Source organism: Oncorhynchus gorbuscha, linkage group LG11, assembly GCF_021184085.1.
Source record: "Oncorhynchus gorbuscha isolate QuinsamMale2020 ecotype Even-year linkage group LG11, OgorEven_v1.0, whole genome shotgun sequence".
Taxonomy (NCBI): Eukaryota; Metazoa; Chordata; class Actinopteri; order Salmoniformes; family Salmonidae; genus Oncorhynchus; species Oncorhynchus gorbuscha.
The window spans coordinates 66,973,370-66,987,809 of NC_060183.1; the positions used below are offsets into that span (position 1 = coordinate 66,973,370).

The window sequence follows — 14,440 nt, forward strand, 5'->3', positions numbered from 1 at the left end:
ACACTACCGGTCAAAAGTTTTAGAGCACCTACTCATTCAAGGTTTCTTCTTTATTTTTACTATTTTCTACTTTGTAGAATAATAGTGAAGACATCAAAACTATGAAATAACACATATGGAATCATGTCGTAACCAAAAAAGTGTTAAACAAATCGAAATATATTTTATATTTGAGATTCTTCAAATAGCCACCTTTTGCCTTGATGCCAGCTTTGCACGCTCTTGGCATTCTCTCAACCAGCTTCACCTGGAATGTTTTTCCAACAGTCTTGAACGAATTCCCACGTATGCTGAGCACTTGTTGTCTGCTTTTCCTTCACTCTGCGGCCCGACTCACCCCAAACCATCTCAATTGGGTTAAGGTTGGGGGATTGTGGAGGCCAGGTCATCTGATGCAGCACTCCATCACTCTCCTTCTTGGTAAAATAGCCCTTACACAGCATGGTGTTATGGGTCATTGTCCTGTTGAAAAACAAATGATATTCTCACTAAGCCTAAACCAGATGGGATGGCGTATCGCTGCAGAATACTGTGGTAGCCATGCTGGTTGTGTGCCTTGAATACGAAATAAATCACCGACAGTGGCACCAGAAAAGCACCCCCACACCATAACACATCCTCCTCCATGCTTTACAGTGGGAACGACAAATGCAGAGATCATCCGTTCACCCACACTGCATCTCATAAAGACACGGCAGTTGGAATAAAACATCTCACATTTGGACTCATCAGACCAAAGGACAGATTTACACCGGTCTAATGTCCATTGCTCGTGTTTCTTGGCCCAATCAAGTCTCTTCTTATTGGTGTCCATTAGTAGTGGTTTGTTTGCAGCAATCGACCGTGACCACTTTGAAAAATCTCAAGTATTGGTTACTACATGATTCCATATGTGTTATTTCATAGGTTTGACGTCTTCCCTATTATTCTACAATGTAGAAAAAAGTTCAAATAAAGAAACTCTTGAATGAGTAGGTGTCCTAAAACCTTTGACATGTAGTGTATATATGTTGGTATCCACTACTTCATCTGACTTTGGGGAAGTAGATAAAGGGCCTCATAGCCAAAATCCTGAACTATCCGTTTAAAACATGCTTTTACAAGCACACATAATCAGTAAAAATCAAACAAGCAGAAATAATTAAAGCATTACATTTTAGATCTCCCGTCTGGATTACTGCAACTCGCTGTTGGCTGGGCTCCCTGCCTGTGCCATTAAACCCCTACAACTCATCCAGAACGCCGCAGCCCGTCTAGTGTTCAACCTTCCCAAGTTCTCTCACGTCACCCCGCTCCTCCGCTCTCTCCACTGGCTTCCAGTTGAAGCTCGCATCCGCTACAAGACCATGGTGCTTGCCTACGGAGCTGTGAGGGGAACGGCACCTCAGTACCTCCAGGCTCTGATCAGGCCCTACACCCAAATAAGGGCACTGCGTTCATCCACCTCTGGCCTGCTCGCCTCCCTACCACTGAGGAAGTACAGTTCCCGCTCAGCTCAGTCAAAACTGTTCGCTGCTCTGGCTCCCCAATGGTGGAACAAACTCCCTCACGACGCCAGGACAGCGGAGTCAATCACCACCTTCCGGAGACACCTGAAACCCCACCTCTTTAAGGAATACCTAGGATAGGATAAAGTAATCCTTCTCACCCCCCCCCCCTTAAAATATTTAGATGCTCTATTGTAAAGTGGTTGTTCCACTGGATGTCATAAGGTGAATGCACCAATTTGTAAGTCGCTCTGGATAAGAGCGTCTGCTAAATGACTTAAATGTAAATGTAAATGTAGATTGATCTAGACATTGTGTTGATCGTTTTTCCCCCATAACACACATTGATTTAGTTGTTCTGCATCGCTGTGTTGTTTTCAGGGCAGAGAATTCTTCACCACAAAAGCAGTGTTCTCGAGACAGTAGTGCTTATCAACCCCTCAGATGAAGCTGTCAGCACTGAGGTAAGTACATTCCATTCAAACACACCTGGGTTACGTTCAGTAGGGCACATTTTAGCAAAAGGCTTTGCAAAAGACCCAAATAAAATATGTTCTTATTGAACGAGCTCAGGTTAGCACCTCACTGTTTCAAAACGTTTCAAAGCTCTTCAAAACATTTTCCCTTTACTGAACACAACCTTGGATAGATGGAATGGTACTGTATGGTCTCATTGATATTTTCTATACTCCTTTATGGAGACATTTCTACTCTTGATCTGTTTGTTCCTCTCAACTTACATCCTTCTCTCACACTGCAAGAATGTGTACACAAACATACTCTTGACTCCCATACATAGAAGACATCTTCATAGACATAAACACATTTCAAAGCAACTGCAACTTGAAATGGATGACTGCTTGGCACGCTTAATTGGCCAATTATCTTCTCCAGTCCTTTGTTTTCTGCTACTCTGCTATGTGGACTAGAATAGAACCATCACAATAAGAAGCTCTGGGGACGAAGAAGACTGCCTTGGTTTACTCAACCAACAGATAGTTGCTCAGATTCTGGCCTGGAATCTAATCTAAATACTGACCGAATAGTGAAACATGAGAGAAAGATTAATTCTATTCAATTTGGATTCAAGGTTACTGTTATGTCCCTATATATATTTACTTAGTAGTGCAGCATTTTACTAAGTGAATTCACTAGAAATTACTAGAAGGTTCAAAATTGAAATAAGAAACAGAAGGCTGTTACACAAGGGTAGATCTGTCAATCCTTTCTTTTACTCTTCCAGCTTCCCTTCCTGCCTGGCGGTGTCTGCAATCTGTGCATTAATAATATCTCACAGTACTGCAGGTTTGACCCTGTCTAGCATTCCGGAACAGTCCATGCCTGTGAAGAGGATAAAAGGCTGGGTACTAGAGAGAGAGCGAAATAAAGAGAGCGAGCGAGAGCGAGTACCCTAATTATCTAATGGATTTGATTGAAGTGAAATGGATGATATTTCTAATCAAGATTGTTGGCAGTAAAAGCGGACATTGACATGACAAATTCACTTTGAAATGGACTACAAGGATTACAGACATAAAGTACAACATTTACCGTTGCATCAGACTTTCCTATTTTTACAGCTAACAGCATTTTCCAAGCTCACAAAGCTTGTCTCTGAGCATAAACGTTTAATTAAATGTTTCATATTAGCTATTATTATTTTTGTTGTCATTTAGCAGACACTCTTATCCAGAGTGACTTACAGTAGAGTGCACACATCATACTGGTCCCCCGTGGGAATCGAACCCACAACCCTGGCGTTGAAAGCTCCATGCACTACCAACTGAGCAATACGAACTGTGATTGCAAAATAAATTCATGCCACAATTGCACGGAAACTCCAATGATACAGATGTGGCTTTCATTCTGACATGTTTGCCCTTTTTGTTTGCACAGGTTTGTCAGATGATCTCAGACACAGCCAGAAACAAGCTGCTGGTGCTTTCAGGACAAAGCTTTGAAAACACAGGAGCACTGATTTTGCAGTCTGGCTCCTTCTCTTTCTTCAACTTCATAGATATATTCACAGACCAAGAGGTGAGTCAAATTGAGAAAATAGTTTGCTAAGCAATTACTGTTTCATTATAATGTTACAGTTTGCAGTACTATTCATGAACTGCTGAAGTTTACTGACCTCCCAATGAGCAAACCTCATGATTACATCTGATTGAATACAATTCCTCTAATATCTGTCATAATTGTGAAAATGTTCTGTTTGATCATAGTCTCATGATTTTAATCCCATGTCTCCAAATCTCTCTCTCTCTCTCTTATCCCCAGATTGGTGAATTACTTAGCACTATTCCCCCAGCAAACAAGGCAAGCCTAACCCTGTATTGCCCTGAGCAGGGTGACTGGAAAAACTCAAACTTGGACAAACACAACCTACAAGACTTCATCAACATGAAGCTCAATTCACCACTGATACTCCCAGAGATGGAAGGTCTCTCAGAGTTCACAGAATACCTGTCGGAGTCAGTAGAAATCCCATCGCCATTTGACATGCTGGAGCCTCCGACCTCTGGCGGTTTCCTGAAGCTCTCAAAACCATGCTGCTACATTTTCCCCGGCGGCCACGGTGACTCTGCCCTCTTTGCGGTGAATGGGTTCAACATGCTCATCAACGGGGGCTCCGACCGCAAGTCCTGTTTCTGGAAGCTGGTGAGACACCTAGACCGGGTAGACTCCATCCTCCTGACCCACATCGGGGACGACAACCTGCCAGGCATCAACAGTATGCTTCAGAGGAAGATGGCTGAGCTGGAGGAAGAGCAGTCACAGGGTTCCCAAGCTACTGGCGACTGGTTGAAGAACCTCATATCCCCAGACATTGGGGTTGTGTTCTTGAACACCCCTGATAATCTGGGGAACCCTGCTGAACCCAACTTCAGGGTGAGGAGGAACATTGAAGAGGCAGCACACACACTCCATTACCTGAGTAAGTTGAATCTGAGGCCCGAGCCTTTGCAGAGGCCGGTCGGGAACACTATCGAACCCATCATTCTGTTTCAGAAGATGGGTGTGGGGAAGCTGGAGATGTATGTGCTGAACCCGTCGAAGAACAGCAAGGAGCTGCAACATTTTATGAAGCAGTGGACAGGCAGCGAGAAGGACAAAGCCACTGTTATTCTGCCCAATGGAAAAGAATCTGAGCTCCCAATTTCTTATATGACCTCAATCTCTTCCTTGATTGTGTGGCACCCATCAAACCCTTCAGAGAAGATAGTACGTGTCCTGTTTCCAGGCAATGCCTCTCAGTATCACATTCTTGAAGGTTTGGAAAAACTAAAACACTTGGACTTCTTGAAGCAGCCAGTTGTCACCCAGAAGGAGCTATCTTCTAACTTGGCACCAGCTCTAAAGCAAGCAAAGCTGAAACATAAAACTGACAGCAAGGAGAGCTTGAAGTCAGTCTCTAGGCCATCACCAAGCAAAAGTTTCAAAAAAGAGTCAAAGGAGGAGGCTCCAGAGAAGTCAAAGACAGATGCAGAATCGGCTCAAGAAAAGACTAACAAATTTGAGAAAAAAGACAAGCCTTTGGTGAAAAAAGAAAAAGCGAAGGCACCGGAAAAAGAAGTGAAGGTGAAAGCAGAGCCAACTACCGAAACTCCAGAAAAGAAGAAGGCTGAAATGAAACCAAAAGCTCTTAAGGAGAAGATTATCAAAAAAGAACCCAGGAAGTCTGTAGAAAAGAAAAATGATGAAAAGGAGGTAAAGAAAGAAGTAGTGAAGAAAGATGATAAACTAACATCTAAAAAGGAAGAAACACCCAAAACGGAACAGAAGCAAGAAACACCCAAAAAGGAACAGAAGGTGAAGAAAGACATTTTAAAGAAAGACAGAGATTTCAGGAGGGATTCCCCCATGAAGGTGAGGAAGGAAGAGAACAAGGAGCAAAAGAAAGACATAAAGAAGCCATCCAAGGATTTAAAAAATACTCCATCTGCTTTAGGCGAAGGGAAAAAACTTGCAGCAAAACCAAAACCTCTGAAAAAAGATGACACGACAAAGAAAGACTTTGGAAGCCCTTCCAAGTCCAAGCCCAAACCGAAAGTCACCAAGAAGGACCTCAAGGCCACAGATGCTAAATCTGCTGTTGCAGGAGCTGCAGCTGTCACAGCAGGAGTGGTAGCCACTGCCACTTGTGCTGCAGAGGTCCTTGAGACAGATAGAGCCATGATGTCTTCTCCAGAGGACCTCACTAAGGACTTTGAAGAGCTCAAAGAAGAGGAGATTTTTCAGGAAGAAGAGCCGGTGGTGATCCACAGAGAGGACCTCATGCACTCTAAGGAGTCCCCTGAAGCAGCAGAGTCTCTGGATGAGGGGATCACAACCACTGAGCATGAAGGAGAAAGCGGGGAGACTCCAGAGGAACAGGAGCATAAAGGGAAGTTGAGCGGCAGCGGCAGTGAGAGGTTTGAAGATGAAGGAACTGGGCTAGATTATGAAGAGAAGGGAGAGACAGAAGAGGTCCATGAGCCAATGAGAAGGGAAATGGACAACCATAAACATGCCGATGACAGTGAAGATGAGGACTCTGAGGACGAGGATGCAGAGCCAGACCAATGTGGAAAAGATCTTAACAGAAATGAAGGAGAAGTACAGAAGTGGGGCCTGTCGGTGACACCCCCTCCAAAAACTTCTGAGCCTCTCTCTCCGTCTGCATCTATTCATGATGAGACCCTTCCAGCTGGCTCTGATGACGAAGCAGCCTCAGATGATGAGAACCGTGACGAGGCATACACTGCTACATCTGGCCACACCCAGTCAACTATTGAGATCTCCAGTGTGCCAACTCCAATGGACGAAATGTCCACTCCAAGGGACATTATGAGTGACGAGACTACTAACGATGAGACAGAGGATTCTCCCTCTCAGGACTTTGCCAGGTTTGGAGGAACAATGTTAGGAGACCTTGAGAGGAAGCGGCTGTCTCCACTAGAAGACGGCCCAGAGTCAGACCATTCAAAGAGCGATGCCACCGAAGGCAGGGACTACAACGCTTCTGCATCCACAATATCTCCACCATCGTCACTGGAAGAGGACAAAGAGGAAGGGTTCAAGTCCGACAAATTTGGTCTTGATTCAGCAAGCTCTATACTCACCACAACTTCACCTCTCATCCGCTCCCCTTCAGCTCCCAAAGGAACCTTTGACTCATATTTATCTGGATTCGCGGCACCAATTGAACTGTGCACAACACTTTCAGGATCATCAAAGGCAGCAGCTGGGTCTTCTACTAGCCCAGATGACAAGACATTGGAAGGTACCACCTCACCTCATTCCTCTGGTCACACCCCTTACTTTCAGTCTCCCGTGGATGAGAAGGCTGGCTCTATAGCACCTGCAAATGACCATGGGCCTGTAATTGTAGAAGTTACAAGTGATAAAGAAGATTCCAACAGGGTCAGCCCCATGGACGACCCAATTCCTGACCACACCTCGACTGTAGAGAAGGTGCTGTCCCCAATCAAGAGCCCGCCACCTGTAGTAGAAGGAAAGTTACACTTTGATTTAGATCATATGTCAACAATGCACTCGAGTCAAGATGAGAAGAAAAATGGGGCTAGCGACAGTACTTCATTCTCATCCACAAACCCATTCGCAGGTTTCAAAGAGGAGAGTAAAATGTCGATCTCGGAGGCAACCACGTCTGATAAATCGGGTAGCCCTGTAGATGAGGCTGTAGCAGAGGACACTTTTTCACACATCGCCTCGGCTTCCACTGCCTCACTGGCCACCAGCTCATTCCCAGAGCCTATGACAGATGACGTTTCCCCTGCTCTCCATGGTGAAGCCGGTTCCCCTCAATCAACAGAGGTGGAGGACTCCCTATCTGTCTCTGTGGTTCAGACTCCAACCCCTTTTCAGGAGGCAGAGGTCTTTCCTAAGGGGGAGAGCCCCAGGCCCATGTCAATATCTCCAGACATCTCACCAAAGACAGCCAAATTAAGGACACCAGTGCAGGAGCCTAAATCCCCAGAGCATTCCACCATGTCATTTGGCCAGGAGTCCCCTGATCACTCATTAGCCCTAGATTTCAGCAAACAGTCTCCAGAGCACCCTTCTGCAGGCAGCCTGCGCGCCACAGAGAACGGACCAACAGAGGTGGACTACAGCCCCTCAGAGGGGAATGATCTGAGATCCTCCGAGCAGTACAGACCCACTGTAGACAAACCTATGCTTTTCAAAGACAATGACTCAGGTCGCGCCACTTCTGCGTCCCCATCAGACGCATCTCAGTCCACCCCCTCGACAACTACGCCTTGTCAGATGAGGGAAATGTCACCGGGCTTAGCCCAGCAGATGGAAAAATCCCCTGCCACCCCGAAAGGGTCTTCCCCCTCTTCCCCCTCCTATTCTTGCTTCACTCATAAAACAGATATGCCCCTAGGAGCAGAGACTAATCCCTTCAAATGTGGTGGAGATTCCAAATCCCCTGTCAGCCCCAAGGTTCCCTCCCCATCCTACATACCACTCTCTTTCAACCACTCCGACTATAAGAAGTGTGCAGGTAGTTCCAAGGACCCAGACTCCTCCCAGAAGAGCCCCTCTTCTGCGTCTAGGACAGATGTTGACCTTTGCCTTGTGACCTCTTGTGAGTACCGCCACCCTAAGACAGAGCTATCCCCATCCTTCATCAATCCCAGTCCTTTGGAGTACTTCATGAATGAGGAGAACCCTCTGGAGGAGGAAAAACCTCTGGCTAAGTCAGGTGGAGGACCTCCACCCCCTGGTAGTAAACTCCATGCTAAGCAATGTGAAGAGACCCCACCAACCTCCATCAGTGAATCCGCCCCATCCCAGACAGATTCGGATGTTCCCCCTGGGACAGAGGAGTGTCCCTCTATTACTGCGGACGCAAACATAGACTCTGAGGATGATTCTGAGACACTACCAACAGACAGGACCCTGACTTACAGACATGCTGATCCTCCTCCCGTGGCTCCCAGGGACTCTGCTCCGTCTCCAGCCCACCCAGATGTCACCATGGTGGATCCGGAGGCCGACAAGCCCCCCGCTGACGACAACAACCAGACTAAGGACAAGGACTCAAAGGCAGAGGGAGCTGAGAAAGCTAAGAAGAAGAAACTCACCAAGACCAAGTCCTCCTCACCAGTCAGAAAGACTGGCCTTTCAAAAGTAAAGGATTCAAAAGCAATGGCCTCTCCTAAGAAAAGTGTAGGAGAAGGGAAAGATGCCAAAAATGCAACCAATAGCTCTGCATCCAGGGGTGTCAAAAGTGCCACATCAGGTAAGACTCATATATTTTCTTACTTGGTCATGAGTCTGGAAGCGTTGGTTAGTTTCTGATTGTTTTTCATCCATTATGTACATAGATTTTCTAACAAAGCTGCATCTCTGTCTCAGGTTCCGGTAGTGGAAAGGCAGCAACTGCAATACCCATACCCAACTGCCCTCCCATGTACATGGATTTGGTTTACATCCCAAACCACTGCAGCGACAAGAATGTGGATGCAGAGTTCTTCAAACGGGTCAGGTCATCCTACTATGTAGCAAGTGGCAATGACCAGACAGCCCAGGAGCCCAGCAAAGCAGTCCTGAACTCACTGCTGGAGGGCAAAGCCACCTGGGGAAACAACATGCAGGTACAGTGAGACAGTCAATTTAACAGAATAACCATGTTATAATCCCATAGTATCAGAGAGAGAGGTGCCATAGAGAACATAGACAAGACTTAAATAGTATACATTGAGAAAATACTGTCAGAACCTTTTTTAGCTCAGAGTTTTGTGAAAAAACATTGTATGCAAACCCTAACCCTTCTTTGTTGGCAGGTGACCCTGATCCCAACTCATGACTCAGAGGTGATGAGGGAGTGGTACCAGGAGACCCATGAGAAGCAGCAGGACCTGAACATCATGGTGCTGGCCTCCAGCTCCACCGTGGTCATGCAGGACGAGTCCTTCCCCGCCTGCAAGATAGAGCTGTGAACCTGATCCTGGGCCTCGTTCCATTCCAAATTATGCTTCTCTTCTTCCCTTAACTTCTCCCTTCACTGGAGTGTGCACTCTATTGACGTTCCAAGACGTTTCTGTTAGGGAGCACCTTCTGATGGAGGGAAGGGGTCGTAGTAATTTGGATTGGAACAACCCTCTGGACTCTCCTGATCAAATGATCTAGTAACCGAGAGATCTAGTGATCAAATGGATCATGTTGTTAGTGGTATCTTTGAGTTGGGGTGAGGGATGACGTAGACATAGAGTAAATGTAAACGCATGTCATTTAAACAAAGGCTGTGTGCCAACATTAATGAAATATACATAGCCTTCATTAAAATGATGTTCTGGTTTGAAAAAACAATGGCAAACATAATTGTTTTAATGAAGTCCACAATACCCAAAATAAGTATCTGACACAAGTATCAGCTTTGTGGAGCACTTTGAGTAAGGAAATGTCATAGCAATATCCTGTACGGAATGAAAAATTGTATCTGACCACTATAGAGAACATAAAATGAGAACATAGAATGAGAACATAAAATGAGAACATAGAATGAGAACATAGAATGCTCCAACTGTATAAATTGGTGCTCTTGACGTAGATTGATTTCTTCAGAAAACAACATTTCCCAATGAGCACCAATTATCAATTAATTATCAAGTCAAAACAATATAGAAAAATTCATGAGAATATATTTGTTCATACTGGGGACAATAAAAGGTCTGTCAATAATACAAAATTATTGAGATATTATGATGAAATCTATTTGTCCTCAAGGTTGGGACTACACGTCAAAATATGTACAATTCTGGTACATGCCGTTACTTTCTTAGTGTAATCCATTACAGTTACTAGTTATCTGTCTGAAATTGTAATCAGTAACATACATTTTGGATTACCCAAACTCAGTAATGTAATCTGATTACTTTTGGGTGACTTTCCCCTTTAGACACATTAGAAGAAGACACAAAGGATCCATCAAAACACATTTGGTGTGTCATCCTATTGATCTCTGACTTGTGGCCACACTCACTGGTGGAACAACCTTAAACTTGCGCCTTTGTTCAATGCTGAATTGAATGTCATTGAGAGAACAGAAAGGTGTCTATGTATTTTACGCAAACATCCTTTCTGAATCGAAAAAGTAATCCAACTAGTAGTCATCTAGTTTTTCAAAAGTATCTGTAATCCGATTACAATACAACTGATTACAGTCACAGTTTTTCCCGTGTAATGTAATCAGTTATTTCCCATGTAATCAGTTACTCCCCCGAGTGTGATTGTAGGTCATCAAACAATGCCTCAAACCACTGATTATATCTCTGTCTATAAATATAACTCATCTATCAAATTGATTTAACCCAGCTGCATACACCAAAGGATCGAGGAAAACACGTTTAAGTTATTGCCTTAGGAAGTGAATTGAATGTAAAAGATTGATGCACTGAGGACAAATAGCCTATGTAAGAGTAAAACGTAAAACACAATTTAACAAGAGTCCGTCCCCAACTGTCAGATAATCTCTGTGTAGAGTTAGTTTAGTTTGATACTGATGGAGTAAATACATAGAGCAAGATGAAGTTTCAACTGCACTGAGGGGCCTATGAAACATTACACATGTGTTGTCTTAATTCATTGTAATTATTTAGAGAACAAGACAATTCTAGTCCAGATTGGCCCATGACTCTGACACTATCTTGATTTCGAATTACGCTGCAGGCTTTGTGATCCTGTTCGAGCAAAACGATTGTTTATTTTGTCTTTGTTAACATCAGTTAATGCAAACCTTTTCTTCGGAGGCCATTCATTTTGTTATTTCATCTCAGTGTTTTAAGAGTTGTTTATTTAATTTAATTTATTATTGGCTAACTTTTAACATGTAATCTAGTCTCTTAAAGATATACAATATGAAAGGTATGTGTATAATCGGCCAAACTTCATTTCAAAAGCGCGTTGTTTTAAAATAATGTCTTATGTTCAGATTTGATCTTCATAGCTTATTGGTTTCTATTGATTTAAATAGAACTCTATGTAGTGTACTGTAAACTTCTGCTCAGTCCGTCCTCCCTAGCCAAGTAAAACTCAACTCCACGATGTACTTCACATCAATGGAGTTGAGCGGAGATGAGAGTGGATGGACTGGAGCTCCGACGTCACAAAGGTTTTTAACAAAAACGACGGATTTCAGCACCCACAAAATAGCCCGGGGAGGGTTCTGTGGATCTCTCAGTCCGTTCATTCATAAGTTAGTCACGTTATGTCTCAGACAGCTGCATCATTCGTGGGGGCTACATGTTTACTGTTGGCTTGTTTCATGTGATTTTGGAGCTCCTGTTCGCCCACACTAGTCGCTGTTGAACTCTGCTGATGTGAGGTACACAGGGTAGTTGAGTTTTACTTAGCTAGTCCTCCCCAGCATTTTGTGTAGAACCACAAATGGAGCCCTAGCGACTGCTTGAATGTGCTAGAATATCTTCAGGCTTGTGAAGTGAGACACTTTCCTAACCTTACATTTTTTTCTCTTTTTAAAACACTGTACTATAATTATAAAAAGCTTTGTAGCAGGGTGAATGGTTGGAAGAAATATGCATGAGTAATACGCTTTTTAAAATCTTTTTAAGGATTGGGGAAATCTGTTCTTATCTGCCAAAACAACAACTCAAGGCTGTGCTAATAGAAATGAAGACATGCATTAAGATTTGGTTGTTCCTTGAGGTGTTGCCAGCTATGCCATAATGGCATGGAGTGAAAAGTTCAACTAAAGGCCCTATCTCCTGACTATGTTGGCAATTTTAAGATCTTTAAATCTGCCTCATCATAGTCCATGGCCCTAGCTACTCAAGGAGGATATGTAATACCTCGGCCTACCACAGGTCTATATAAAGCAGTGGCGAGTATGCCATTTGTGGTTGCAAGATGGCAGCACCTCTGCCAAATCCCTACGAGTCAGGTAAAGCTCTGTATAGATATGCCTTGAGAAGAGTAAAACACGGGGGGAGAGTGACTGTTTTGGGTATGAGTTGGGGTGTGAAAGACAACAAAAACGTGACACTTTTAAAGCCAGGACAAATGATGATAATTGTAAATGCGAAGCAATGAACAGAACAATAGGAAACAGATGTTCAAACACCAACCGTCTACATCAGCCAAACGATTTAATGACCACGCCTATAGGGAGGCCACCAACATACTACAACCGTCCACCACTCAGAACAAACGGTCACTGGTTAAGTAAAAACACACATAGGCAAAATATTACAGTCAACCAACCAGGGCCTGGGACTTAGTTACTGCCTCCACAACAGGTCTCCATGGCAACACATTTATCCAGTTGCTCTGCAACCGGATACTTTAATCATAAGCATGACCATCCTGCTGATCTACCACAAACTATAGTGACCGACCGACCACACACCACTCTTTCTTGATCTTTCCTCACTCAACTACTGTACTGTATTCCTTGCTCTATCTTCCTCTATTTTGGGTGATTGTTAATACTGTCTGTCTGCAACTGTGTGGTACAAAATTGTCTTGTGATCTCTGCATCCTCTCCTTTTCCAAACTCATATCTAATGTAGCGGTTAGTTTCAAGTGAAAGTATTATTTAGTGCTTTTCTGATATTTGTGTGCAATGTCTCCTCTCCCTCCTATGGGACATTTGATGTAAAGCCTACTATTAAAACCTATTAAAAAAAGAGCCACAAACTCTTGTGGAAAATCATGAATCTGTCTCTTTTTTCTTGAATGAAGGTATATTCGGAAGTAATGGCTTCATGATAATGATGATTACGATGATGACATCAACAAGAAGAATGGACTCACTATACAAGCTTACCATATGTTGGTGACCTAAGGCTCATAAAACAAAACAGGGCTAAATGGCTCAACTCATGACCCAATGAAAAGCTGTGCTTTTCTCGAAAATACATGACAGAGAGACATGAGAGCAATCCTTAATTGTGTGCGTGCTTCACCCTAATGGAGAGGCATTAGCTCTTTACCGACAGGTAGTGAGGGGTCAGACTCAAAATCAATACATTACATCAAAATAAACAGCAGTAACACAAACCCTCTACCCCATAGGAGCGAGGAAGACCATTGGAGCAAAGCAACCCTCCCCCCCTACCGACCAAACAACCGTGGACAGAAACAAAAGGTTGTTGTAGCTATAATAACTGCTCTCGTGGACTGTAGATTCAGAGACACACAGTTTCCTGGCTGTATGGAGGCTGGCTGGTAGGTTAATGGTTAACATCACTTCTGGGAGTGTGATTGGCTATAAAAGGACAATGAGGCCCCAGGCAGAGACAGGCTCCATGGCCTTCAGGATGACAGGTGTCCCTGACAGGCAGAAAGCCCAAGCAGACAGGCCCAGCAAGGGGATTTATGATCCCGAGAGATGGGAGAGAGATTGGAGGAAGAGGTGTAGAGGAGGGAGAGAGATGGAGTTTGGGGTGAGAGATTGGAGGGAGACAAGGGAGGAGAGATTCGAGGCTCAGACAGTCACCCTGTTTGTCATGTTGTCCCCACAGTGCTTGGTAGGGGCATCAGCCTGGCTTGAGACACATTTTCCCATAAGAGACATGTTGGACAGATTTTTAGGCAATGAGAGTGTGAGAAGCATGACAATGTAATCATTTGACTCTTGTTGAAAATGAAACCGAAAAGATAGAACAAGCAATCAACAATCAACATTGAAACTGATGGAATAAAGAATATATGGAACCTGGAAGCATTGCACCTGCAGATGGTCTATAGCCTTCTCAAGGTGACCTTTCTCATGGCAACATTAACAGCACAGCAGCATTGTTAGCAGGTGTCTGTCAGTCTAGGTCACAAACATACGTTTAGGGGGAGGGTGTTGGAACAGAGTCCTAATGAGTTCATTAGACGGGGAGATAATCAACGGGGAGATAATCAATCAACACTTCCAGATTAACACACACACACATGCACACACACATTAATTGTAAACCCTCCAGAGTACA

At 44.0% G+C, this 14,440-nt stretch overlaps 1 protein-coding gene across 1 annotated transcript in view; it reads left to right on the forward strand.

Moving 5' to 3' along the window:
- LOC124049145 (microtubule-associated protein 1B-like) overlaps positions 1-13,177 on the forward strand; it is a 31,425-nt gene extending 18,248 nt beyond the window's left edge. Inside the window, exons 3-7 of the mRNA XM_046370514.1 lie at positions 1,869-1,951; positions 3,384-3,524; positions 3,768-8,742; positions 8,859-9,097; positions 9,287-13,177. Coding sequence (XP_046226470.1) covers positions 1,869-1,951; positions 3,384-3,524; positions 3,768-8,742; positions 8,859-9,097; positions 9,287-9,442 — 5,594 coding nt within the window. The 3' untranslated portion in view covers positions 9,443-13,177. The remainder of the gene's footprint in view (positions 1-1,868; positions 1,952-3,383; positions 3,525-3,767; positions 8,743-8,858; positions 9,098-9,286) is intronic.
- Positions 13,178-14,440: the final 1,263 nt, after the last annotated feature.